This window comes from Carassius carassius, chromosome 4 (assembly GCF_963082965.1).
Source record: "Carassius carassius chromosome 4, fCarCar2.1, whole genome shotgun sequence".
NCBI classification, from domain to species: Eukaryota; Metazoa; Chordata; class Actinopteri; order Cypriniformes; family Cyprinidae; genus Carassius; species Carassius carassius.
The window spans coordinates 1,045,955-1,072,700 of record NC_081758.1 but is presented as its reverse complement, the minus strand read 5'-3'; the positions used below and the strand labels follow the sequence as shown (position 1 = coordinate 1,072,700).

The following is a 26,746-nucleotide window of genomic DNA, read 5'->3' as shown; positions in this document are numbered from 1 at the left end:
TGATTTCTAACCCTAAGGTTGTGGGTTCGAGTCTCAGGCCGGCAATACCACGACTGAGGTGCCCTTGAGCAAGGCACCAAACCCCCAACTGCTCCCCGGGCACCGCAGCATAAATGGCTGTCCACTGCTCCGTGTGTGTGCTCATTGTGTGTCTGTGTACACTGCTGTGTGTGGGCACTTTTGATGGGTTAAATGCAGAGTACAAATTCTGAGTTTGGGTCACCATACTTGACTGTATGTCAAGTATGGTTTGATACTTGACTGCGTTTGAGCTCCGTCACTATATTCTTTTCATTGACTATTTTTAACTTAAAAATCAATTTTATACATCATCGTTTCCGTTTATATAACGTGTTAATATATCTAATAATAGTATTCTACAACAAAAACAATCAGAGCGCCTCGCTATCACTAGTTTTATTTTGATCTCCCGGGTCCGCTATTAGCTTTTAGCCCGTTAGCATCAGCAAGCGTGGTTGCTGCTAACTGCGCTTACATTGCTAATACTCTATTCACACACATTACCACTGCTGTACTCACTGTTACTTGCTTTAATGGCGGATGAATGTCTCCACTCTGTGCAGCTCGAGCTCGAGGCCGTGGGGAAGCAGATTCGCGACCTGGAGGTGAGGCAGGCCCAGCTGAGAGAGCGGAGAGCCGCGCTGGAATCATCCCGGGCTGACGCTCACAAGTCCGGGGTAAGTATACAGCGTGCTGCTAACAGTCCCACCACGTCTACTCCGTGTGTTTCTCTGCACAGGCCCGGTGCACCCAGGACGCGATCTTCCCAGATGTCCTTCACTGCGACGCCGGGACACCACAGACCATGGGTGCATCCACAGCGGAGGACGCGAGCCGGGTCCCGGGCGACGACTTCTCCCCCTCCTGCCTTCGACATCTCCATCCGGAACCGCTTCGCTCCTCTCCGCGAGACAGGACGCGACACTGTGATCATCGGAGACTCCATCGTCCGACACATAAGTGCTACGTTAGCCGAAGGTAAAGTGCACACTCATTGTTTGTCTGGTGCTCGTGTTCTCGATGTTTCTGCACAGATACCCGCGATCCTGAAGGCCGACGAGAGCCCCAGAGCGGTCGTGCTTCACGCCGGGGTTAATGACACTACGCTGCGGCAGACGGAGACGCTGAAGAGGGACTTCAGCAGCCTGATCGAGACGGTTCGCAGCACGACGCCCGCGGCGACGATCGTCGTGTCAGGACCACCCCCACGTATCGATGAGGACACGAAAGGTTCAGTAGACTTTTTGCTTTAAATGAATGGTTGTTGTCATGGTGTAAAGAACAGAAACTGCTATTTGTTAATAACTGGAATCTTTTCTGGGAGCGTCCTAGGCTGTTTTGCGCTGATGGATTACACCCCAGCAGAGTCGGAGCGGAGCTGCTCTCTGACAACATCTCCAGGACACTTCGCTCCATGTGACTAGTAAGACAATTCTCTAATAACTATTATGATGACTTTTGTTCCACCCGCTTAAATGATAAAAGTACTTGCGCTGTAAAAACTATTAAGACTGTGTCTGTTCCCCGAATAGTGAGGTCAAAATATAATGTAGGATCTAGAAAAAATCTTATCGTAATTAAACCAGAAAAATGTAAAGTAAATGAACAAAAACAATTTTTAAAATATTACATCACTCACACCCAAAGCAGTTATTGTAAATGAAATGATCACAGAAAATTGTTTTGATGTACTCTGCTTGACTGAAACATGGCTAAAACCAAATGATTATTTTGGTCTAAATGAGTCTACTCCACCGAACTACTGTTATAAGCATGAGCCCCGTCAGACTGGTCATGGCGGAGGTGTTGCAACAATATATAGTGATATTCTCAATGTTACCCAGAAAACAGGATACAGGTTTAACTCTTTTGAAATACTTCTGCTTAATGTTACACTGTTAGACATGCAAAAGAAATCTAATGTATCTCTTGCTCTGGCTACTGTGTATAGACCACCAGGGCCGTATACAGAATTCCTAAAAGAATTTGCAGATTTCCTCTCAGACCTTCTAGTTACAGTTGATAAGGCGCTAATCATGGGAGATTTTAATATTCACGTTGATAATGCAAATGATACATTAGGACTTGTGTTTACTGACCTAATAAACTCCTTTGGAGTCAAGCAAAATGTCACCGGGCCCACTCATCGTTTTAATCATACACTAGATTTAATTATATCGCATGGAATCGATCTTACTGCTATAGATATTGTACCCCAAAGTGATGATGTTACAGACCATTTCCTTGTATCGTGCATGCTGCGTATAACTGATATTAACTATATGTCTCAGCATTACCGTCTGGGCAGAACTATTGTTCCAGCCACCAAAGAAAGATTCGCAAATAACCTGCCTGATCTATCTCAACTGCTATTTGTACCCAAAAATACACATGAATTAGACAAAATTACTGAGAACATGGGCACTATTTTCTATAATACATTAGAAGCTGTTGCCCCCATCAAATTGAAAAAGGTTAGAGAAAAACGTACCGTGCCATGGTATAACAGTAATACTCACTCTCTCAAGAAAGTAACTCGTAGTCTTGAACGCAAATGGAGAAAAACTAACTTGGAAGTTTTTAGAATTGCATGGAAAAACAGTATGTCCAGCTATAGACAGGCTCTAAAAACTGCTAGGGCAGAGCATATCCACAAACTCATTGAAAATAACCAAAACAATCCAAGGTTTTTATTTAGCACAGTGGCTAAATTAACAAATTACCAGACGCCACCTGATTCAAATATTCCACCAACGTTAAATAGTAATGACTTTATGAATTTCTTCACTGATAAAATAGATAACATTAGAAATACAATAGCGAATGTAGATTCTACAGCGTCTAACACTTCAGTTTCATCCATCGCACCCAAAGATAAACTGCAGTGCTTTACAAATATAGGACAGGAAGAGCTAAATAAACTTATCACTGTATCTAAACCAACAACATGTTTATTAGATCCTGTACCCACTAAATTACTAAAAGAGCTGTTACCTGTAGCCGAAGAACCGCTTCTCAATATCATTAACTCGTCGTTATCTTTAGGTCACGTCCCAAAACCATTCAAGCTGGCGGTTATCAAGCCTCTTATTAAGAAACCAAAACTAGATCCTAGTGTACTGGCAAATTATAGGCCTATTTCAAATCTTCCATTTATGTCTAAAATTTTAGAAAAAGTTGTGTCTGCTCAATTGAGCACCTTCCTGCATAAAAATGATCTGTATGAAGAATTTCAGTCAGGTTTTAGACCCCACCATAGCACAGAAACTGCACTTGTTAAAATTACGAATGACCTGCTCCTTGCTTCAGATCAAGGCTGCATCTCATTTCTAGTCTTACTTGATCTTAGTGCTGCGTTCGACACCATAGATCATGACATACTCATAGATCGATTACAAAACTATACAGGTATTCAAGGGCAGGCTCTAAGATGGTTTAGATCCTACCTGTCCGATCGCTACCATTTTGTTTACTTAAATGGGGTGTCATCTCATTTATCATCAGTAAAATATGGAGTGCCACAAGGATCCGTCCTAGGTCCCCTTCTATTGTCAATATACATGTTGCCCCTTGGTAATATTATTAGAAAATACGGAATTAGCTTCCACTGTTATGCTGATGATACTCAACTATATATCTCAACGAGACCAGATGAAACTTCCCAATTATCTAAGCTAACAGAGTGGGTTAAAAATGTAAAAGATTGGATGACAAATAATTTTCTCCAATTAAATTCGGCTAAGACAGAGATATTAATTATTGGACCAAAAAACACCACACAGAATCTTGTAGATTACAATCTGCAGCTAGACGGATGTACTGTTACTTCCTCTACAGTCAGAAATCTGGGTGTTATATTAGACAGCAATTTGTCTTTTGAAAATCATATTTCCAATGTTACAAAAACTGCATTCTTCCATCTTAGAAACATTGCCAAGCTACGAAACATGTTATCTGTTTCTGATGCAGAAAAGCTAGTTCATGCATTTGTCACAGGTTGGAGCGGACCACAGATGTCGTGAGTCACGCCCCTTCCTAGTTTCCACCTCGAGGAGGTCCCAAGAACACCCCAATGACCAGACACACAAGAAACGGTAAGTATTAAAACAACTTTATTAAATTACTAAAAAAAATTTATAGGGAAGGGAGGCTAAAATCCAACTCTCCAATTGGGGAGTAGCAATCTTGAGTCTCTTAGACTCCGTCACGGGAGATCTCAGGTAAGTCCTTCACTCCTCTTTCCTTCTGGCTATGTGACGACAATCAGCTTATTCACAAATGCCCCTTTGTTCTAGCTTGCAGGACGACTGTCCAGGGCCCTCTCCTTTTCCTGGACGTATCAGATACAAGTGGTTAGTATTGAGAGTTTGAATGCACGATGGATACCTGCTGCTTCTCGTGGCGAACTCCGAGGTAGCCCAGCGGGTTGGACTCCCGGTCGTCCAGAGGCTGGTGGAGCTGCACAATGGCTGCCGGGACCCGACTGAAACTGTACTGGTAAGTGTACGGGGGGGGGGGGGGGGGTGTTCGCAGTTTCTGTATCCTGAGTAACGGGTCGACGTGCAGGTAGACGCTTCAAAGGGACCCGCTAGATCTGCACAAGAACATACAAGTAGGTATGACAGGACTGGACACGGACGGTGGACAGAGGGGCCACTGGCTCTTCCCTCGGGGCACAGGTAAGTCTGTAGGAAAGACAACTGAGGCTTCACTTGGGCATACAGGCGAACGTACAACACAATATGCTGGCTTTAACTTTGGTCGATTGCTTACGGTGAATATACAGGGAAACAGGAAGTGATGTTACTCACACCTTTTGGGGAAATAGACGTCAGGCGTTCCTTTTCTGAGGTTTAAACCAACTGCTGATAGAGATGCGGGTCGAAACTGCTGCTGCGTTGGGCCGAACACGGCGTCCGCTGATGTCACACACAGGTAAGTTGTTTCGCCCAGGGTGTGCTACACTGGGTGGGTCGGACGCTTCCCTCTCCTTTCTTCCAACCAAAAGGGTGAGAGATCTAGACAGGGGCGAACCTTTGAAGAACTCCACAGCAGGTAATAATACACACACAGCTGATTTCCTCCTCCAGCAGCCAACTCCTCACCGTTAATACTTCCCACTATATCCACACTGTTCTTACTTGAACTTGTTTCCCGCCACCATTACGTGGGGTAGAAGGGTCAGGATGTCATCAACGGCATATAATGAGATGTTTTTCTTCGCCCGCCTCAGTACTCACTTCCTCCACAGGATTTCGTCGGGCCTGAAAGGTGGTTTTTGACGACACAAACACAGCACAACACTGAAAATTTCAAGTGTATACACTCACAGCAAAGGACAAAGGCTCACCCACTGCACTCCACACACGCTTGGTGAATTTAGGGCAAAACCCCCCATCTGACCAAAGACTCGTCCTGGAAATCGTGAGAACACTGATGCAAAGAATATTTAGATTTAAATGTCGCCGCCACGACACCCCAACGTCTTCTCTCACTCACTGGTCCCGGCTCACCCACAATCCTCCTCCATGGTGGGGCCGCTCACTTACTATGCCAAAAACTCACAAAAAGGCTCACAGATAGTTCACTCCAGATAATTATGCTGCTGTACGATGGTTTAGGGTACTCAAACCGTTACTAACACGAGGTCTCTTTTCCCTCTTCTTTCCAGCTCCTGGATACTTCTCCTGCTGCCACGTGACCAGTCCAAAAAGGGCCTCCTTCAGCGATATTTCCAGTGAGTCTTCCTGTTCTCAACCACTCAGAATTCGTTACACATGTCCATAGAGCATTTCACAGTTAGATAGACATCCCAATATACTCAGCCCGGTTTCTGTTTCTGCCAAACCCTTGTCTCCGTCTTCGCCCAGCCTACAATATTCCTCCGCCTTCTTTCCGCTGCCCTCGCCCAAACACTCCAACTCACTCGCCATATCGGCTAGAATAAACAACTCCCCTCTCTGCAGTTTCTGAGGCCCTCTTTATACTCCTCCTCCTCTTCCCACTGCCCAATCCACGATCGCCCCGTTCATCTATCCCCCTGCGATCAATGAAACCCTGATTTCCTTCCCTGGAGTTCCCGGAAGTAACCGGTGTTTGAGGAATTATCGTCCGGGCGGAACCAATCTCCGTCCTTTTAGTTCCGCCCTTACAAAGTCACTCCGTGACACATTCATGACCTCTAGACTGGACTATTGTAATGCACTTCTAGGTGGTTGTCCTGCTTCGTCAATAAACATGCTACAGGTAGTCCAAAATGCAGCAGCTAGAGTCCTTACGAGGTCAAGAAAATATGATCATATTACCCCAATTTTACAGTCTCTGCACTGGCTACCTATTAAGTTCCGTATCAGTTACAAATTATCAGTACTTACCTATAAGGCCCTAAATGGTTTAGCTCCTGCGTACCTAACTAGCCTTCTACCACGCTACAACCCATCACGCACCCTAAGGTCACAAAACGCTGGACTTTTGGTAGTTCCTAGGATAGCAAAGTCCACTAAAGGAGGTAGAGCTTTCTCACATTTGGCTCCCAAACTCTGGAATAGCCTTCCTGATAATGTTCGGGTTTCAGACACACTCTCTCTGTTTAAATCTAGATTAAAAACACATCTCTTTCGCCAAGCATACGAATAATGTATCTTTTAAATTGTGAGTGTAGTTGCATCTGATCAAATGTGCATTTTTATTCTTTAGCTTGGGTTAAACTAATTTTACTTTGTTGGATCAGCAGCTATGCTAATGATGTCTGTATTTTGTTTCTATGTTTTGCCACTGGATTTACATCCCGTGGTAACTAGGATTTACACAAGCTCCAGTCTGGATCCAGAACACCTGAGAAGAGATGAAGCTGACCCTCAGAGGACCCCAGATGATCCTAACCTTGAATCAACAAACAGAACTAACAATTATTGCTACATGTGTGACTGCATCATATAATAACTATTAATTACTAATATTGATAGTTCATCGTCTAGCTGACTACGTCTTGTATTATTATTATTATTTTTATTTTCTAAAATCCTGTCAAACGTGCACAAACTACTAGCTACTACTAAATATTGTAGAAACATAATTTTCTGTAAAGTTGCTTTGTAACGATTTGTATTGTAAAAACCGCTATACAAATAAACTTGAATTGAATTGAATTGAAATCATGTCAATTTACTTCAAAATAAAACTAGTGATAACAAAGCGCTCTGATTGTTTTTGTTGTAGAATACAATAGAGGATCTATTCACACATTATAGAAACAAAAATGATGGTGTATAACATAGATTTTAAGATAAAAAAATAGATATAGAATTTACGTGACGGAGCTCAAACTCAAGACACATGGCAGCAACAAATGATTAAGGACGGCATCATCCAATGCACTTGTGTCTTTGATCTTTTGTGGGTGGGTTGATGTGTCTGTCTCGTTTGCACTGATTGTTTCATGTGGGCGTGACCACTGATTTTTTCACCAGTGGCGGCTGCAATCCATTTCCAGCTCCTATCTATTGCCCTGTCTTTCATCTTGTGTTTGTCAGATCGTTGTTTGAAGCCTCTTGTGTTTGTGCCTGGTTTTTTCGTCCTTGCTAGTTTCCTGTTTCTCTCGAGACAGATCGCTTCGCTTCGCTCACCGTTGCTTGTCTTTACCTCTTCACTCACCTCAGGATCGCCCATCTCAGTCCCTGCGTCGTGCTCTCCTGCTGTCTGGGTTCCGGACCTGGCCGCGAGAGATTCTACTGCCCTATATTCATCTTGTGACCTTCTGCTTATTCTCTGATGCTCTGTGTGAACTTGGTTCATTAAACTTCACTTGCACTTGCTATTGTTTCCATCCTATTTGTCGTTACAGAATGATCTGACCATAACTATGGAAGCAGCTAGCTCAACCTCGCTGGGGGATTTCACAATCACAGTGTTTCCCGGGTGGATCAGCAGCAGGAGAGCATTACCAACACTGGACATGCAGATCGAGCCGTCATGAAGCAGGTGTCCGAGCTCACCCAGCAGATTCAACAACTAAGCATTCCCGCTGCGCCACCCAGTCATCGAATGGAGCCCCGCCTACCCATTCCAGAGAGTTATGCCAGTGAGCCAAACTTCTGTAGAGCATTCCTTAATCGATACATTTTTCGTTGCAGCCCAGAACGTTCGAGACGGAGGAGTCTAAAGTGGCGTTTGTTCTCATGCTACTTACGGGACAGGCAGCCTTGTGGGGAATGGCAGTGTGGGAGAACCGGGACCTCATTCTGCGCCTCATTCCAGGCACTCGCCACCAAAATGACGAGTCTGTTTGACCGAGCGGTAGCCGGCAAGGAGACTGCCAGAAGACTTGCAGATCTTAAACAGGGTGACTGTTCCGTTGCAGACTACTCGATTGAATTCCGCTCGCTGGCGGCAGAGTGCAAATGGAACGAGGAGGCGCAGTGGGATATGTTCTTGCATGAGCTGGTCGACTGTGTTCAAAGAGAGATTTATATGTTGGATTTACCTCCTAGACTCAACGGACTAATTTACTTGGCTCTATGGGTTGATGACCGCATTGGTCGGCTGGAGCAACACGCTTGACCCACTCGCACTCCCGGAAGCACTGGAGTTCAAGGCAGCAGTGAGGAGAACACGGTCGGACCCATCGTCAATCACAAGCCCATGCAGGTGGGGAGAGCTCGGCCGTCCCGGGAGGAGAGAGAGAGGCGGAGGTCCAGTGGACTCTGCCTTTACTGTGGTGACTCTGGACATTTTTTACACGTGTAGCGGGACCTTGGCCCTTCACACTTGGGGCAAATATAGAAACATTGCCTCTAGCATCACATGACTACGCCACCCTATTTAATAGGGAACTATAGATGTTACTAAGAATTGGTAAAAGATACACAGGAACGTAATTAGCAAGAATGAGCTAGAGACGTGGATACCAATAATATAAAAGTTTTTATTTAAATACAATCATTTGTAAAATATATAAAAGCTGAGAATCATCAACAGACACATGCAAAGGAGACCATAATCCAAAGGAGGCCGAGGCTTGATGGCAGACACACGCCCAAGGCTTCAATATCACTCTCCACACCCCGTGTACAAGTAACAGCACCCACACTGCAATAAACTCAAGAAATAATCACACAGCACTCTGTAATGAGCTCTCTACCACCACGTACGGGCCTAATAGTGGTCTGCCCCCAAAGCCTCAGCTCCTGTAATAAGAGTGTAAATGTATTTATGGTCTCAATAAACACGCTCACTCAAACATGCACAAATAATAAACATTTAGATCAACAAACAAGAAAATACTACAGAAAATGAAAATATGAAAAAACAAAATTTGGTGCTGGCATTGGGTATTACTTTCACTGACCTTCTACCAGCACCTCTTGAAGGAACGCATGAATCAAAATAAATACAACACTCCAAAACACTCAAAATAAACAAATCAAATCACTTGATACACACAAACCATTATAAATGGTAAATGGACTGCATTTATATAGCGCTTTCAACAGACCACATGGCCATCCAAAGCACTTTACAATTTTGCCTCACATTCACCCATTCACACACACATTCACACACCGACTGCGGTGTCTGCCATTCAAGGCGCCATCCAGCTCATCTGGAGCAGCTGGGGTTAGGTGTCTTGCTCAAGGACACCACGACACTTGGTCAGGTGGAGCCGTGGATTGAACCACCAACCTTCCGGTTTGTAGACAACCTACATGAACCACTGAGCCTCTGCCGCCCTGTAAATGAAAATACTGCAAAATTTGAATGTACATAGTGTGGAAAACACGGATCGTTTAGAGTGGTTAATACTGGAGAACGGGCGTCACGTTAGGCTGTGCAGTGCGCACACACATACACGCACACACACGTGTGTTGGGGAGAGAGTTGTTGCAAGGAACATGGGCTAACTTATATTTAAAGCAGCAGCATCAAGTCAGCGTTGCTCACCAGGCGTCACAGAACATCTATTCGTCCTAAGAATAAAAACATCAGCAATTTACAATATATAAAATAAGGAGCGCTGTACAAAGTGGGCATTCCACATACCTTTCATTCACAAACTCGGCGTATAGAGGACACGGGACACAACATCCCTCCGAAGCACGGGAATGCCAGAGAGGCAGGCGAAGAAGAGCAGCCGCCACTTAAGGCTCATACAGCGAACGATCCCCACAACTCTAAATCACATAGTCATTACCACCAGTTGCATAACGTTACCCGTGTACTGACTGATCAGCCAACGCACACACATAAGGCTACCTCAAAGTATCATGAGACACGGGACTGCAGTAAAGGCATGTAACAGGAGAGCCGGAGCTGCCAACGGCCGCGAAGAATCCTGAAGTAGTGAATAAAACAATTTACACACAATCCCACGTCAGTGTTCACCACCTAGTTCAAAACAGTGCCTACCTGAAGCGGAAGCGCTAGGAGAAAGAGGGGCGGTCCCACGGGCAATGACGCGACACCAAACCGGCAAACACACACACACAAGAGTGACTACAGGTTCTCTTTTATACGGCACTACCCAGCCTGTGATTGGACTCGCACTACCCCACGCACATTAATCTAATTACAGTGGGCTATATACGTCCCACTACAATCTGCCCCCCACACTTGGATCGTCGCCCCGATGATCCTCACATCGCGGCTACTTAATCCCACGGTCTGAAGAGGCCAGTTATGCCTTGTATTTGCTGAAGAGAGACGCCACTTCTCTCACTCACTGCCCGGGGAAGGTGATATCGGTTTGAGTGCAGCCCTGCAGTTGTACGTCTCGTTCTACGCACCCCAACCTCAACAGCCTCGGGAAGGCCCCCAAGCTGGGGTCCAGGGGAAGTGGCCCTACCTCCCACTGGACCCAGGTGTCCTGGCCCAATAACAGGACCCGGTTCCAGAGTATACACCCACTCCTGTGGACCAGGTTCCATCCCCGGCGCCAGCGCTGTTGGTTCTGAGTCAGCAGCAGAACGATCCCGCTCCTGTATCACAGCCACCAAATCCACCTCGTCCTCATCGTCAACCAATGAGGGTGTGTCCACAACTGGGTCATGCAAGGGGCTACCATGGTCTACCCCCACAGTGTCCTTACCGACTCTGCTCTTTATCAGTGAACGGTGCACGTTCCTGGTCTTGGAAAGGTCATCTACAGGCGCAATCGTGTATACTACACCACCCTCTTTGGGTGCCCTTGTCACTTGATAAACCACCGGGCTCCACAGGTCCTGGATTTATTGACGGCCCCTTACCCCATAATCACGGAGGTACACCAGCTGACCCTCCACCAGTGGTTCATCTCGGACCTGCTGATCGTGGTGGGCCTTGCGCCTGTCGGCCATTACCTGCAACCGTTCCCGTGCACCGGCGAAGGCTACCTGCAGCTTGGTTTGATGCTCCACGACCCAGTCATGCACACTACCCTCTCTTGGCTGGGGGTCCCTACCCAACAGGAAATCCACGGGTAATCACGGCTCTTGACCGAACATCAAGAAATGTGGCGATTCTCCAGTGGCCTGATGGGGAGTGCTATTAGAGCTGAACACAACCTGGGGGAGACAAGCCACCCAATCCCGTTTCCTGGAGACTGGCAGTGTGCGCAACAGATTGTGTAAAGTGCGATTAAAACGTTCACACTGACCGTTTCCAGCCGGGCTCCAAAACAGTGAAATCCACCGCAAGGATGTCATTTGGCCTAGATGACAGTAGCCGCCCCATAAACCCCTGAGCCAGTGGTCGGGTGTCCTTGGCTGCCTGGCACCGATCACATTCTTGACACCAACTTGCCACATCAGCGGATAATCCCGGCCAATAGCACCTCTGTCTCACCAACTCAAGGGTGCGCTCTCGGCCCTGATGTCCGTGTTGCTGATGTAACAGTCTTAGCACCTCGGACTTCAGGGCCGCGGGCAATACTAATTGCAACATCTCTTCCTTACCCTCAGGGCAGTGAACCCGGCGATGAAGTATACCATCTTGCTCAACCAGACGGTCCCATTGCTTGAGCAATGTTAGGGCTGCCCTGGAAAGTCGACGCCGTTCATCCGACCGTGGCGTGTACCTCGCCTCCAGAATGGCAACACCTCCTGAATAACAGAATCAACTGCCTGCAACGAACCCAACTCGCCAACAGAGTACCCAGGAAGCGTAGACACAACACATTGGGTCACTACTTGAGCTGGATCTGACCTGACCAATGACCGCAGTGACTCAGGGATTTCCAAGCCTGGAGCCAACCCATCCAATACACCTGGGTCAGAAAGGTCCTGCCGGGATAGTGCATCTGCGTTTCTATTACTCTTACCTGAACGATACTTAATGTCAAAATCAAAAGCCGCCAGTTGAGAGGCCCAACGCTGCTCGGTTGCACCAAGCTTTGCGGAGGCCAGGTGGCTAAGGGGGTTATTATCTGTAAATACCACACACTTACTACCCAACAAGTACTCGCGGAATTTCTCGGTCATGGCCCACTTGAGCGCAACAAACTCCAGCTTCATAGAGCTATAGTTGGACATGTTGCGCTCAGTGGGCCGTAGACTACGGCTGGCATATGCCACCGGTCTCACCTTACCTTTATATTCCTGGGAGAGGACAGCCCCCAGACCTTGGTAGCTAGCGTCCACCTCCAAAATGAAGGGCTTGGAAAAATCTGCATATGCAAGGACTGGAGTGGTAGTAAGCTTCTCTTTTAACCCCTCAAAGCTCACCTGACACCCTTCGCTCCAGGCGTTCTCAAAGTTCCTTGCTGTCTGCTTACCCTTTAAACCGGCAAACTCCCTGACCAGCTTATGCAGAGGGGCCGCCAACTTGGCAAACCTCTCTACAAACCGCCGGTAATAACTGGAGAACCCCAGGAAGGACCGCAACTCTGTTACACTAGAGGGACGGGGCCACCGGGCTACAGCCTCTATCTTACCTGGGTCAGTTGCTACTCCCCTAGAGGAAATAACATGACCCAAATAGTTCACCTCCTGCTTGAGAAAAGCACACTTCCCCAGCTTAGCCTTTAAGCCTTCTCGCTCCAGCCAGTTTAAAACTACCTCCAACCTCTCTAAATGTTGAGCAATAGAGGTGGAGAACACCACAATATCGTCCAGATATAGAAGTAACGACTGGCACTGCTGGTCTCCGAATATCCTCTCCATAAGTCGCAGGAAGGTTGAGGGGGCATTGCACAAACCAAATGGCATACGGTTCCATTCGAACAAGCCAAATGGTGTGCAAAAAGCGGTCTTAGGCTTCTCCCCCTCTGTGACCGGGACCTGGTTGTACCCACTAGCTAAATCCATAGTAGAGAACCAACAGGCCCTGGTCAACGCATCCAGCGACTCCTCAATACGGGGTAAGGGAAATGCGTCTCGTCTAGTCTTGGCATTTAACTGACGATAGTCCACGCACAGACGAAGACTACCGTCCTTTTTTTTTACCAACACAATTGGAGAGGCATACGGGCTACAACTCTGATTACCTGAGACTCCAAAAGCTGATTAATGTGGGATCTAACAACCTCATACTCTGAAGGAGGTACACGGCGATGTCGCTGCCGTACGGGGATGTCATCTAACAGTGGGATATCGTGCGAGATAAGACTGGTACAACCCAAATCACCATCGTGCTCAGAAAACATTGTCTGATACTTATTAAGCAAGGTCCTAACCTTGTCCTGTTCTGACTCTGGCAATGCGGACAAATTCAATGCTGCAATCTGCTCCGAAACAGTGGAACGGGCCACTTGAGTACCTTGGGAATAGGCGCTAACTGTAATGGGTCTAACTTCAGTTATACCCGTAGGTAAACTGACAACATGTACTCTAACCAGGGTACCCAGTACTCGGCGGCGGAAAAGCAGGACATCGGAAGTGCCTATATTGATCACCGGCACATAAACTGAGCCTCCAATCACTCTCACTAAGGCGGGGGAAGCTAACAGCCCCTCAGGCAACCCCGATTCAGAGGGCTCAAACAGCACTGTACTACCTGCTAGCTGTTCTGCACAAGTTGCCGCAACAAACTTAATGGTACCGCCGGTAACGCGACATGCCCGGGGACCCCGCACCCTTACCCTAGTCATGTCGACGGATGCCCGCTCGCTGCCTTGGTGGCAGTGTTGTAAGGCTTGAAGAACTGAAAGTGGTGCACTAGAAGCTGGAGGGAAATTAAACAAAGCAGGGCCATGGTGTCCAAAGAGCTCCTGGTAGCATCGCCCGAGTACGTTCATCCCCAACACACCAGGGACTCGAGAGCACAAGCCACCAGGAGGACCCTGACCACCAGCACCCCACATCGTGTCACCATCCTACCACAGAGCTCGACGTCCAACTCCATATAACCAATATACGGGATGGAAAGACCGTTGGCGGCCCTCAGCTGCAACCATGAACATGACCTCAACTGCTCTTGACCCCGTGACTCAAAATACTTAACAAAACAACTTTCCGTAATGGTTGATACCATCGAACCCGTATCGATTAGACAAGGGACTAACACACCCCCAATTGAAACATCCAAATGTGGACAAGGGGACATTAAATTTGGACTAGAATCAAACGTCTTACCGTCGGAGCCGAACTTTCCCCAACCGAGTTTCCCGACGCATCAGATCGAAGTTGCCTACCCTTCCCAACGGCCGGATCAGCGCGAGAACGCAACGGCGATCGGGACGTAACATGTTCCCCCTCACATTCCCATGCAAAGTGTCCTGGCTTTTGACACTGCCTACAGATAGCGGGCCCACCACGGAAAGGCTGGGTGCGAGAATTGGGGCCCTGCAACCGGGCAAAACTCTGGGTGAGCTGATTTAACTGCTCCTGTTGTAACTTTAACATTTCTCTCAGCTCTCTCATTTTGGAGTTTCTAGGCGAGCTATTACCTCCTTGCACTTCGTACTGAAACCCGTGTGCCACAGGGACGGAAAGACTTCGACCCCTTGCACCCCCCCCCCCCCCCCCCCCGGCATTCCCTCCCGCTCCCATCGGATTGCTTCCCCTCGCACTTCTAAGAGCGTGGAGTGGGGCTGGCGGCGAACTAACTGTTTCAGTTCACGGCGAAGGGAAACGTCGCACACATATTCTACAAATTGATCTCTCAATAGAATTTCCGCATTTGACATGACAGTAGGGGACTTCTGCTTGACTTTTTCTAGGAGACCCATCAGGGCCAGGGAAAATTCCAGCAAAGTTTCCCCATCCCGCTGTCTCCTAGAGAAAAAGGCCTCCTGTAGGGCAACATAGGACTGGGAGCAACCGTACAGCTCTTGCAAAATTAAATAAATTTTCTCGGGGTCTCCAAGCTCAGCTACCAGGCGATGCCGAATCTCGTCACACGCCTCTCCTGCTAGATGATCAAACAGAAAAAACGCTTGATCAGCCACAGACAGATGACGTGTTCTTATACAGGCTTTCGCCTCCTCTATCCAATCATTTATGCCGATACCCGGCCTACCGTCAAATATTGGACATTTTCGATCCCTTGGGATAAACACAAGCCGCTCAGTTAATGTGGCACTACCACTTACTGGTTGATCAGCAGAGGGCACTGAAGATTCCCTAGAAGGGCCAGCTATTGGACTCGAAGGGGCAGCTCGGCTCTGGTCTTGACGCAATTTCTCATTATCTGCCCTAAGCTGAGCAACTAGATCCCTCAATTCCTGCATTTCCTCCTCCATTTTTATATATATATATATATATATTTTTTAATGAGACTTACCAGAGCAACCTCTGTAAGTAAATGACACAGAGACGGAAAAATCGCTGTTGAACCGCTCCAAATCCTCTGAAATGACGCTGCTGCTTTGTCTTCAACACTAAACTTAAACAAAAAGAAAGAAAAACAAAAACAAAAAAAAACTAATACACAATCACACAGTGTACACGTTCACACAATTACAATAAGCATCCACGTCTTCAGCCCAAAAGAGAAACTAAACCTGCCGACTACGCCAGAATGTAGCGGGACCTTGGCCCTTCACACTTGGGGCAAATATAGAAACATTGCCTCTAGCGTCACATGACTACGCCACCCTATTTAATAGGGAACTATAGATGTTACTAAGAATTGGTAAAAGATACACAGGAACGTAATTAGCAAGAATGGGCTAGAGACGTGGATACCAATAATACAAAAGTTTTTATTTAAATACAATCATTTGTAAAATATATAAAAGCTGAGAATCATCAACAGACACATGCAAAGGAGACCATAATCCAAAGGAGGCCGAGGCTTGATGGCAGACACACGCCCAAGGCTTCAATATCACTCTCCACACCCCGTGTACAAGTAACAGCACCCACACTGCAATAAACTCAAGAAATAATCACACAGCACTCTGTAATGAGCTCTCTACCACCACGTACGGGCCTACTAGTGGTCTGCCCCCAAAGCCTCAGCTCCTGTAATAAGAGTGTAAAAGTATTTATGGTCTCAATAAACACGCTCACTCAAACATGCACAAATAATAAACATTTAGATCAACAAACAAGAAAATACTACAGAAAATGAAAATATGAAGAAAAAAAAAATTTGGTGCTGGCATTGGGTATTACTCTCACTGACCTTCTACCAGCACCTCTTGAAGGAACGCATGAATCAAAATAAATACAACACTGCAAAACACTCAAAATAAACAAATCAAATCACTCAATACACACAAACCATTATAAATGAAAATACTGCAAAATTTGAATGTACATAGTGTGGAAAACACGCATCGTTTAGAGTGGTTAATACTGGAGAATGGGCGTCACGTTAGGCTGCGCAGTGCGCACACACATACACGCACACACACGTGTGTTGGGGAGAGAGTTGTTGTAAGGAACGTGGGCTAACTTATATTTAAAGCAGCAGCGTCAAGTCAGCGTTGCTCACCAGGCGTCACAGAACATCTATTCGTCCTAAGAATAAAAACATCAGCAATTTACAATATATAAAATAAGGAGCGCTGTACAAAGTGGGCGTTCCACATACCTTTCATTCACAAACTCGGCATATAGAGAACACGGGACACAACATCCCTCCGAAGCACGGGAATGCCAGAGAGGCAGGCGAAGAAGAGCAGCCGCCACTTAAGGCTCATACAGCGAACGATCCCCGCAACTCTAAATCACATAGTCATTACCACCAGTTGCATAACGTTACCCGTGTACTGACTGATCAGCCAACGCACACACATAAGGCTACCTCAAAGTATCATGAGACACGGGACTGCAGTAAAAGCATGTAACAGGAGAGCCGGAGCTGCCAACGGCCGCGAAGAATCCTGAAGTAGTGAAAAAACAATTTACACACAATCCCAAACTGGCAAACACACACACACAAGAGTGACTACAGGTTCTCTTTTATACGGCACTACCCAGCCTGTGATTGGACTCGCACTACCCCACGCACATTAATCTAATTACAGTGGGCTATATACGTCCCACTACAATCGCTTGCCCGGTAAAGGAGCAAGCACGGTAGTAAGGTTGGGGCTACTATCGAGTGGGATCTCCGCAAGGAAGTCCTCATCGTCTACTCTCCTTCCGGTGATACTGAGATGGGCCAACGACACTTACCCCTGTCAGGCTCTTCTGGACTCCGGAGCTGAGGGTAATATTATGGACTTACATCTTGCACACCAATTAAAACTTCCCATAACGCCTCTTTCCCACCAGATCTTCGTTAATGCTCTTAATGGTCAAGTACTCCCCAGCATCACACTTACTACTGGTCCTATAACCCTCATCACCTCCGGCAATCACACTGAGACTATTCCCTTCCTCCTCCTGGACTCCCCTGTTGCACCCATTGTTTTAGGCTAGTAGAGCATAATCCTCGGGTGGATTGGGGCTCTAACTCCATAGCCATGTGGAGCGAACATTGTCACAAGTCATGTCTGGTGTCTGGTTCTGTGTTTCAGGAGAAGGCAGCGGTTCTGTCAAACGTGCCCATGGAGTACCTGGACCTGAAGGAAGTGTTCAGTAAGTCTTGTGCTGCTTCTCTCCCTCCGCATTGTCCCTATGACTGTGCTATATAGTTATTACCAGGTAATTCTCCATCTAAAGGCAAGCTTTACTCCCTTTCTATCTCTGAGAGGGAGGCCATGGAGAAATATATTTCTGGTTTTCTAGCAACGGGGTTCATCCAACCTTCCTCTTCTCCTGCGGGGGCGGGTTCTTTTTTTGTTGGTACAAAGGATGGTTCTCTGTGACCTTGTATTGATTACCAAGAGCTGAACAACATCACGTGAAGAATACATATCCTTTGCCGTTGATGTCTTCGGCCTTCAAGAGGTTGCAAGGAGCATCCATTTTCACAAAATTGGATTTATGTAATGCCTATCATTTGGTTCGCATCAGGAAGTGGGATGAATGGAAAACCATGTTCAACACCCCCAGAGGGCATTTTGAATATTTGGTTATGCCATTCGGTCTTTCTATCTCCCCTAATGGCATTATGGTTGTTATGACCGTGGACTGGTTCTCAAAGGCGGTACATTTCATTCCCTTGCCAAAATTACCCTCAGCCAAGCAGACAGTGGTTACTGTAATTGATCAAGTCTTTCGGTTACATGACCTCCTGATGGACGTGGTTTTTGACAGGGTTTCCCAATTTGTGTCAAAATTCTGGCAAGAGTTTTGTACATTATTGGGGACTACGGTTAGCTTGTCTTCAGGTTATCATCCCCAGAGCAATGGTCAGTCCGAGCGAGCTACCAATATTTGAGGAGAATGTTGCGATGTTTGGTATCCAAGAATCCTTCATCCTGGAGCCAACAACTTTCTATGGTTGAGTACGCGCATAACTCGTTACCAGTGTCATCAACGGGCCTGAGTATTGGTCACCATACTTGGCTGTATGTCACGTCACTTTCACTTCCATTCTGGACTCGAGACGGAGGAGACGAGGATTCCAGTACTTGGTGGACTGGGAGGGTTATGGTCCGGATGAGAGGAGTGGGGACCTGCTAGGGACGTCCTGGATCACTCCCTTATCGATGATTACAATCGACAGGTATGTTCATCTGGGAATGCCAGTAGGCGTTCCTGGGGTGAGGGTACTCCCACGGTTGGTAGAACCGCAGTCTCATTTTGATCTTATGTGGGTGGGTTGATGTGTGGGTCTTGTTTGCACTGATTGTTTCATGTGGGCGTGACCACTGATTGTTTCACCAGCGGCAGCTGCAATCCATTTCCAGCTGCTATTTATTGCCCTGTCTTTCATCTTGTGTTTGTCAGATCGTTGTTTGAAGCATCCCGTGTTCGTGCCTGTTTTTCTCGAGACGGATCGCTTCAGTCCCATGCTCTCACCGTTGGTTGTCTTCACCTCTTCACTAACCTCATGATCGCCCGTCTCAGTCCCTGCGTCACACTCTCCTGATGTCTGGGTTCCGGACTTGATGCCTGGCCACGAGAGATTCTACTGCCCTATATTCATTGTGTGACCTTCTGCTTATTCTCTAATGTTCTGTGTGAACTTGGTTCATTAAACTTCACTTGCTATTGCTTCCGTCCTATTTGTCATTTGAATCTTTCAGATCTTCCCAGAGTTACCATGCCGCAGGGGGAAAAACAAAGAAACAAAAAAACTGTTATGAAACAGGCAAAAGAAAAATGAGGAGCATGGGCGCTGCATATTTTTTTCAGGTCGGCTGTTCTGTCATACTACACGGGAAGTGAGAAAGCAAAGAGATGCTGGAGATTTCTTCAACATGGAAGACGTGGAATTCTCATGAACTCAAAAGATATTAATACAGCGGACGAAGAATTGGGGACAGGGAAAACTTTCAATACACAGACAAATGGGACAACAGACTAGACATCACCTGGGAGTGTTGCATGTCACACCACAGAACATTAAATTATTCACATCACTATATATAATTAATGTCAACTAACTAGTCATTTAAATAAAACTGAAATTAAATCAAAAGCCAATGACATCACAGCAAAGTTCAAAAACACATTTTACATCCATCACACAATGGTCTGCAAAAACTATTCAGTGAAAGAGCTGAGGGGAAATAATAATAAAAATGACTTGCTATTATATTACATTATTATAGATGACATGACCTAACCCTATTATTATAAAAAGGTCCTAAGGTTCTCATAAAGGTTGTTGAATCCTTTATTTTTATTTTGACCAATGCATAACATCGTGCCATCCCTCCTGCAGATGGGTTAATTTTAAGAGCAGAAAATCTGTTAGGTTAAAAACGGTTTCTTTTTCTCTCTGGCACACAATCTAAAATTCTATATTAGTTTTCACATTCAAACACAAGAACAGGATCTGCTCTCGTGGCTCAGTGAACTGATTCTCTTCACTTCTGAACAGAGAGATTCTCAGAACTAGACTGAGCTTTGAAGGAAGGCGAAGGTCCTCATCAGTTTTAGTTCAGTTCCACAGCTGTCATTCATCATCTTTATCCTCTACCTGCGTGAGTCAATGAGGTGTGAACCACAGGCTTTGCTGAGCAGACAGTGGCCTTGTTTCTCATTGGAGAGGGCCGTTGTAATAGGATAGTTTAGGGATTACAGGTAAGACGCCCAAGATCCAGTGTGTTTCAGACAGCCATGGGCATGGAGGTCCACAGGCACCACTCTCACCACTGAGGGGACATCATCACTACAGGGGATCACAGCCAAACAATCCGGATTACATGACCACAACATACAGAACAGCAGCTGCATTGCTCTGATGAAATCGATTTGATCTCGTATTCTGACAAAGAAAGGGAACTTAACGGATTACGCAGAGTTAGCTGTTTTTGCACAAGCTCCAGGCTGATTCTCAGCACCTCTTTCACAGTTTGAACACTTCTGTGTGTTTTCACACTCTTCCAGCCTTCCTTTTTCTCAGGTTTACACCACCATACTCTTTCAAAATGGTTGTGGGTAAGATGAAGCTCACTTTTCAGAAGAGGGTGAAGCTGGCCCAGGGTTTATGGATGCTCTCGTGGTTTGCAACTCTGGGTGGAGCCGTCACCTTCGCTTTAGGATGCTTCCTAAAGACTGAGCTTCGAAGGAGGGGAGAGGTATCCATATAACCCTCATGTCTTTCATTTGCTTGATTTCTTTTGCTGATAATTCCATGCATTATGCAATGACGCAATATGTGGTTCTGACCTTCAAAGCTGGCACTGACATTATTTAGCACAGTAATTAGCAGTTCATTAACATCTAGCAATTTGATTTAGTTTATAGAATCACTGTTGTAAAGTGAGAAATGTCAGAATACATAATGTGAAATTAACATGTTAATGGTTCAAATGTATCAGAAATATCTGGCAGGGATTAACCTATGTGAATATAAATATGATCTAAGCCGCTCATAATAGGCTTAAGGAGCTGTCCTTTACAAAGGAGCTCTTCCACAGTCTGGATGGGTCATTATCAGTGATGATGATGAAGATGAAGACTGCCATCGGCCCTAAGAAGGCCATACATGATTGTCTATTTTTACACCAGATTAAAATGTTTTATATAGTGTGATACTACAAATCACTTTTGCATGTGCTTTATTAGATATTAAATAAATGACCAGTCCAAAAATAAGAATTATAATATTTTGTGTAGCAGAAATTACATTTGGATTTACCCCAAATATATGTGCAGTGGCAAATTAATCAGTCCATTCTGTAAAAATCAGCCTCAGATCCAGGGTTAAAGAAAAAGAAGAAGAATAAGGAAAAAAAAGAAAAGCAGAAACACATATCTCATTTATATATTTATAAAGACACAAATATATGAAAATGTATTCCAAAAATTAAAACTAATTGCAAACACACAACAAAAATGACACTGAAAAAATGATAATGAAAATATAAAAATACAAGCTAATTCAGAACATTAATAAAACTATTATTTAAATGATACTAAAATAACACTGCTTAAATCTCACGTCACATCAAATAATTGTTTAAAAAAGTGTAAAAAAATTAATTCTAAATATGTATATAGTGTTTTCCCTTAAAGGAAAAAAAATTCTTGACGCTTAGTGATTTACTAAAGCAATAAGTCCCATGAAGCCGTGGTTTACAGGGAATTAATAACAGCTGAGGGGCGTTGTTGGGTATGAGCTGTTATAAAATCACTGTAAACCACAGCTTCACGGGACTTATTGCTTTTATTAAACAGTTATTCCATATATGTAGTAAAGTTTCACAACATAAAACAGAGCAAATAAAGTGTAATGATATTAATAAAAACAGTATTCTTCCACCAAACAATCTAGCTCCTCAGAAACAGTTATGGTTGCAACAAAGTTGTTGCTGAGCAACACACAGAAGTAAACAAAGGTGTATGTTTGTAGAGTAATTTACAACAGCTTCAAACGCAGCTCAGCCAATCAGAATCAAGGAGCGGAACTCTCTGCTTTATAATAACTGATTTACTACAGTCCCAATGGATTTTCAAATTCACCTTGATCAAAATGGAAAACTGAGCCACAGCTTGCTCTTAATGTATCAACCAAAAGCTCTCCAATATTCTCCAAATGTACATGGGTTATATGGGTAATTTTTTTTTTTATCTCTATTACATATAATCTACTCTAATAAAAAGAAGTTTGAATTAAATTCAGTGTAGACACAATGCAGTCTGAGCTTAAAATGGCCTGACATCAACATCTTGTACTTTAGGTGATGGACAACACAGACATCCACTGTGTGCCCAACACTTTGATGATTGTGGGTCTGGCTTCAATGGGTATCAATTACTTTGCCAGTCGAATCTGCCAGGATGCCCTGGATCCCGGCCGGTTCCCGCGATGGAAGACCTTCCTGAAGCCCTTTTACGGATGCTCGGTCTTCTTCACCACGCTCATGCTGATTTCAGTCATCCTGAGTTACGTCATGAAGGGCAGCCTGGAGACCTCGCTGAAGATCGGCCTGAAGAACGGCATCCGCTTCTACAAGGACACCGACACCCCCGGACGCTGCTTCCAGAAGCAGACCATCGATCGCCTGCAGATGGAGTTCCAGTGCTGTGGAAACAGCAACTACAGGGACTGGTTCGAGGTGCAGTGGATCAGCAACCGTTACCTGGACTTCAGCTCGAAGGAGGTCAAGGAGTGAGTCAGAGAGAGTGTCACAGGAGTTCACCCAAATATGAAAACAGTGTGCTCGTTTACTCACCTTTAGCCAAAGAACATGTTTCAAAGAATGAGGGGCGTTGTTAAGTTTAGGTATGGGGTGGATTAAGGGATCTAGAATATGGAATAAGGCATGCTTTATAAGTACTAATAAATAGCTAATATGCATGTTATAGTGAATCTGGATCTTAAATGTTACCAAATACATAAATGCATTCGGGTTTAGAACAACCCAATGGTGAGTAAGTGATGAGAGAATCTTCATTTTTGGGTGAATTGTCCATTTAATGTCCGTATTACTCTGTTTAGGACACTAGAGGAGAACGTGAGACTTCATACATCCACTATAAGTCACTTTGAGACCCAAATTTGAGAAATCTCTAGCATCGTTCATTTTCAGATGCCACATGATGCAATATTTTGTTTTCAAACACACTAGACTAGACATCAAAAGAGCATCTATTTGAAGAAAATATGACCACTGAAAATGCATTTATGATTCATGTTAATAAACAGCAGTCTGTCTTGGCTGATCACTTGCTGTCAGATCACACAGACTAATGCTCAGATGTCTCTGTAAATGCAACAGTATTTTGGGTGAGTACTATGAAAGTAGGAAAGTGTGAGGTGAAATATTGGTAACTTTATGAACACCAGTTTAGAGCAATCTCATGACAAGTTTTCAAGCATTCAAAGCTTTCTTTCATCTCCTTCTCCTTTCTCAATCCTCAGCCGCATTAAGAGCAATGTGGACGGCCGTTACTTGATTGACAGTGTGCCCTTCAGCTGCTGTAACCCTAGCTCTCCCAGACCCTGTATCCAGTACAGAATCACCAACAACACGGCCCACTACAACTACGAGCACCAGACCGAGGAGCTCAACCTCTTCATTCACGGCTGCAGAGAAGCCCTGGTCAACTATTACATGGGGCTGATGAACACCATTGGAGCTGTGGTTCTGTCCGTCTTTCTGCTTCAGGTACGCTGCTCGAGGTCTGCATACACACAATCACAGGATGCACCATATGCATAGATGGATAGATTTAAAAAAAATAATAATAAGAAGAAAGAAAGCATGAGTTTTGAAAATCAGACTGAGTTTCTGAATTTAGCTACAAAAGCTAAATCTGAACAATTTCCGCATGACTTAAATACATGCATGAACTAACAATGAAAATGACTTCTAAAGCATTTAATTGTTTATTTCAACATTTACTAATGCATTATTTAAATCGGTAGTAAAAAAGTTGTATCTGTTAATATTATTTAATGGACATGAACTAACAATGGACAGCTGTATTTTTCATACTGCTCAGGTTTAGTTAATGCTAGTTAATGCAGATTTAGCCGATTTATTGCATCGTATTAACTACAGTGACTGAAATGCATTTTTGCTAAATAGATCATTTCAGAAGATTGCAAAAAAAAACACACAATTGCGATACATACAGCAAATGACACTTTTTTTATTGTAGGGTAGGTTAATATATAATAGCAGATTAAACCCGTAATATAGGAAATAAAAACCATAATTCTGGTATTTTTCCACATGCTTGTACAGTATATTTATTTGTATTTTGTTGCATATTGCACCTACAGTTAAATATATGCCCTTAGCAGACACTTTCATCCAAAGCAATTTGTTAACATTTGTAGTGTGCAATGACAGGTTTGTTAACCAGCTCATTTTAACACGTTTCATCCCATGCGACATGGCACACGTCTGGCCTGCAGTGCTCAGTGTTGGCCAGTGTGCGCCTCCTGCAGACGTCTATGGAGGCCGTGGCTGGACAGGACAATGTGGAGGTGGACAGCGAGGGCTACTTGCTTGAGAAGGGAGTGAAGGAGACCTTCATGGAGTATGTGGATCCTGTGCTGAAGCTCCTATGGCTGAACGAGGTGACCCCCGCTGAAGCCAAAGCGGAAGCAGGGGCCAGCTAAAGAGCTAAAGAGTCAGATTGAGGGATGACAACTAAGAAATTCATTTTATATATCAGTTTTAATGACAAGAGTTGAGTACATCATTAATACACTTAAATGGTTGCTTCTAAAGTACATAAACAGTAGCATCACTTCACCCAATTTCATTAGAAATCTTCTGAATGATGAATGAATCCACTGTCAGTTTTGCAGCACCTTACTTCTCACTTAGCAATGTGCTTAACTTTCCTCTATGAATAGTTGAATATTTGGGTGAGAGTGCTGTTTCTTAACAGAAAGATCTATTATAATTCTTTCCCATTTCTTTACAAACGAGACTGATTATGTAATATAGCCTGTTTTGTAGTACCACTGCTATGGATGCTTGTGAATGACAGGAATAACAGAAAGATGCAAATCAATAATACCCTTGTGAAAAAGAAGTGCACTTAACTGAAGTGAATGTGAACTTGCAGTGTACATTCTGAAAAAGTAACAATCTGTAACAATCTGAAAAGTATATATATATATATTAACAAAAAAATTACGTACTTGCAGGTAATATAATGTTAATGAAATAAAAGGCCACTTAAACAGAGTCTTCTTTCATAACGATGTTTCTTTCTCAAGTAACCTTTTAAAAAGTGCACTTTGTTAAGTACACTTATTTTAAACACTTTTAAATATTTGATTATAATTTTTACTGATTCGATATTATGTTTAAAGTTTATAATTTTAAATGTACTAAATTGCAAATAAACGTCTTCATTACAAGTATGTACTCACAAATCTTTTTAAATACACAACATATATGTTTCAGTCAAAATGACATCAAAGTATATTTTAGTTTTTCCAGTAATATTTGTCACACATTTATTTAAAACGGAAGACAACAGCAGTAATTATGAAATTAAGAAATAATTATGAAATATTTAAGTGGGTGAGGAATACTCTCTGAAACTCAACATTTAACATAAATGCAAACAATAACAGACTTTCATTTAAATGCAAATAACATGTAGTTAGGTATCCAAAAACATTACATTCACTTTGCAGTAAAGTATATTATTTCTGTGATCGTCTTTTTAAAAGTATGCTGAAGTGAACTTCTTTTTCTCAAGGGTAAGCCCCTTCCAGTCATCACATCTTACTACACAGGCATTATATGAAGTATGTTCTAATAGGATTGTATTTCCGTAGACAAGCAAACTATCTGATACTGGAAATCACTGATTAAAAATATTATGATAAATGGGAAATAAATTATTATTAAATCTCCAATTATTATTTGCTCATCCAGTGTTACTTGCATGTTGTAAACATAAATACTTAACTGTCACATTTTGTTTGTTTTGCATTCAGCATTGAATTAAAAGCATTGTAAGTGTAGATGATGCTCAACGCTCTGCTACCAAACACTACTGCACTCGAATCTGTCGAGTCTAATAAATTCTGACATTTTGAACCGCTTTGTTGTCTAGAGACATTTTGTGGAAATAAATGCATACAGTAAGATCTGCACGATCACATGAGCCTCACACTTTCTTACATTCATAAATAGCTGGCTGTCAGAGACAGATAATGAGGGATGCAGTGAAAGCCTGAGTCCTTTATCCTGTAACCTGTCCTAATCTGTTAATACCCAAACTGCTGCACAAGCACTCACAGCCACTGCATCCGATTATAACACACGAGGGGAGATCAATATCTCATCATCAGTTTGTCAAGTAAAGATACGTATTATATAGTG

General features: G+C 44.1%; 1 protein-coding gene across 1 annotated transcript; it reads left to right on the top strand.

The window, feature by feature from the left end:
• The first annotated feature begins 20,525 nt into the window (after positions 1 to 20,525).
• rom1a (retinal outer segment membrane protein 1a) lies at positions 20,526 to 25,118 on the top strand. The gene is made up of 4 exons (XM_059544318.1): positions 20,526 to 21,019; positions 22,625 to 23,055; positions 23,809 to 24,055; positions 24,811 to 25,118. Exons 1-4 carry the CDS (start codon positions 20,870 to 20,872, stop codon positions 25,015 to 25,017), a joined length of 1,035 nt encoding a protein of 344 aa, XP_059400301.1. The 5' UTR covers positions 20,526 to 20,869; the 3' UTR covers positions 25,018 to 25,118.
• Positions 25,119 to 26,746: the final 1,628 nt, after the last annotated feature.

What these genes read in the sequence shown, in the direction of transcription:
- rom1a (XM_059544318.1), top strand. Translation starts at nt 20,870, where the DNA reads ATGGTTGTGGGTAAGATGAAGCTCACTTTTCAGAAGAGGGTGAAGCTG. An exon ending in AGCTCGAAGGAGGTCAAGGA is followed by an intron (nt 23,056 to 23,808) that starts GTGAGTCAGAGA and finishes CTCAATCCTCAG; the next exon opens with CCGCATTAAGAGCAATGTGG. An exon ending in TGTCCGTCTTTCTGCTTCAG is followed by an intron (nt 24,056 to 24,810) that starts GTACGCTGCTCG and finishes TCTGGCCTGCAG; the next exon opens with TGCTCAGTGTTGGCCAGTGT.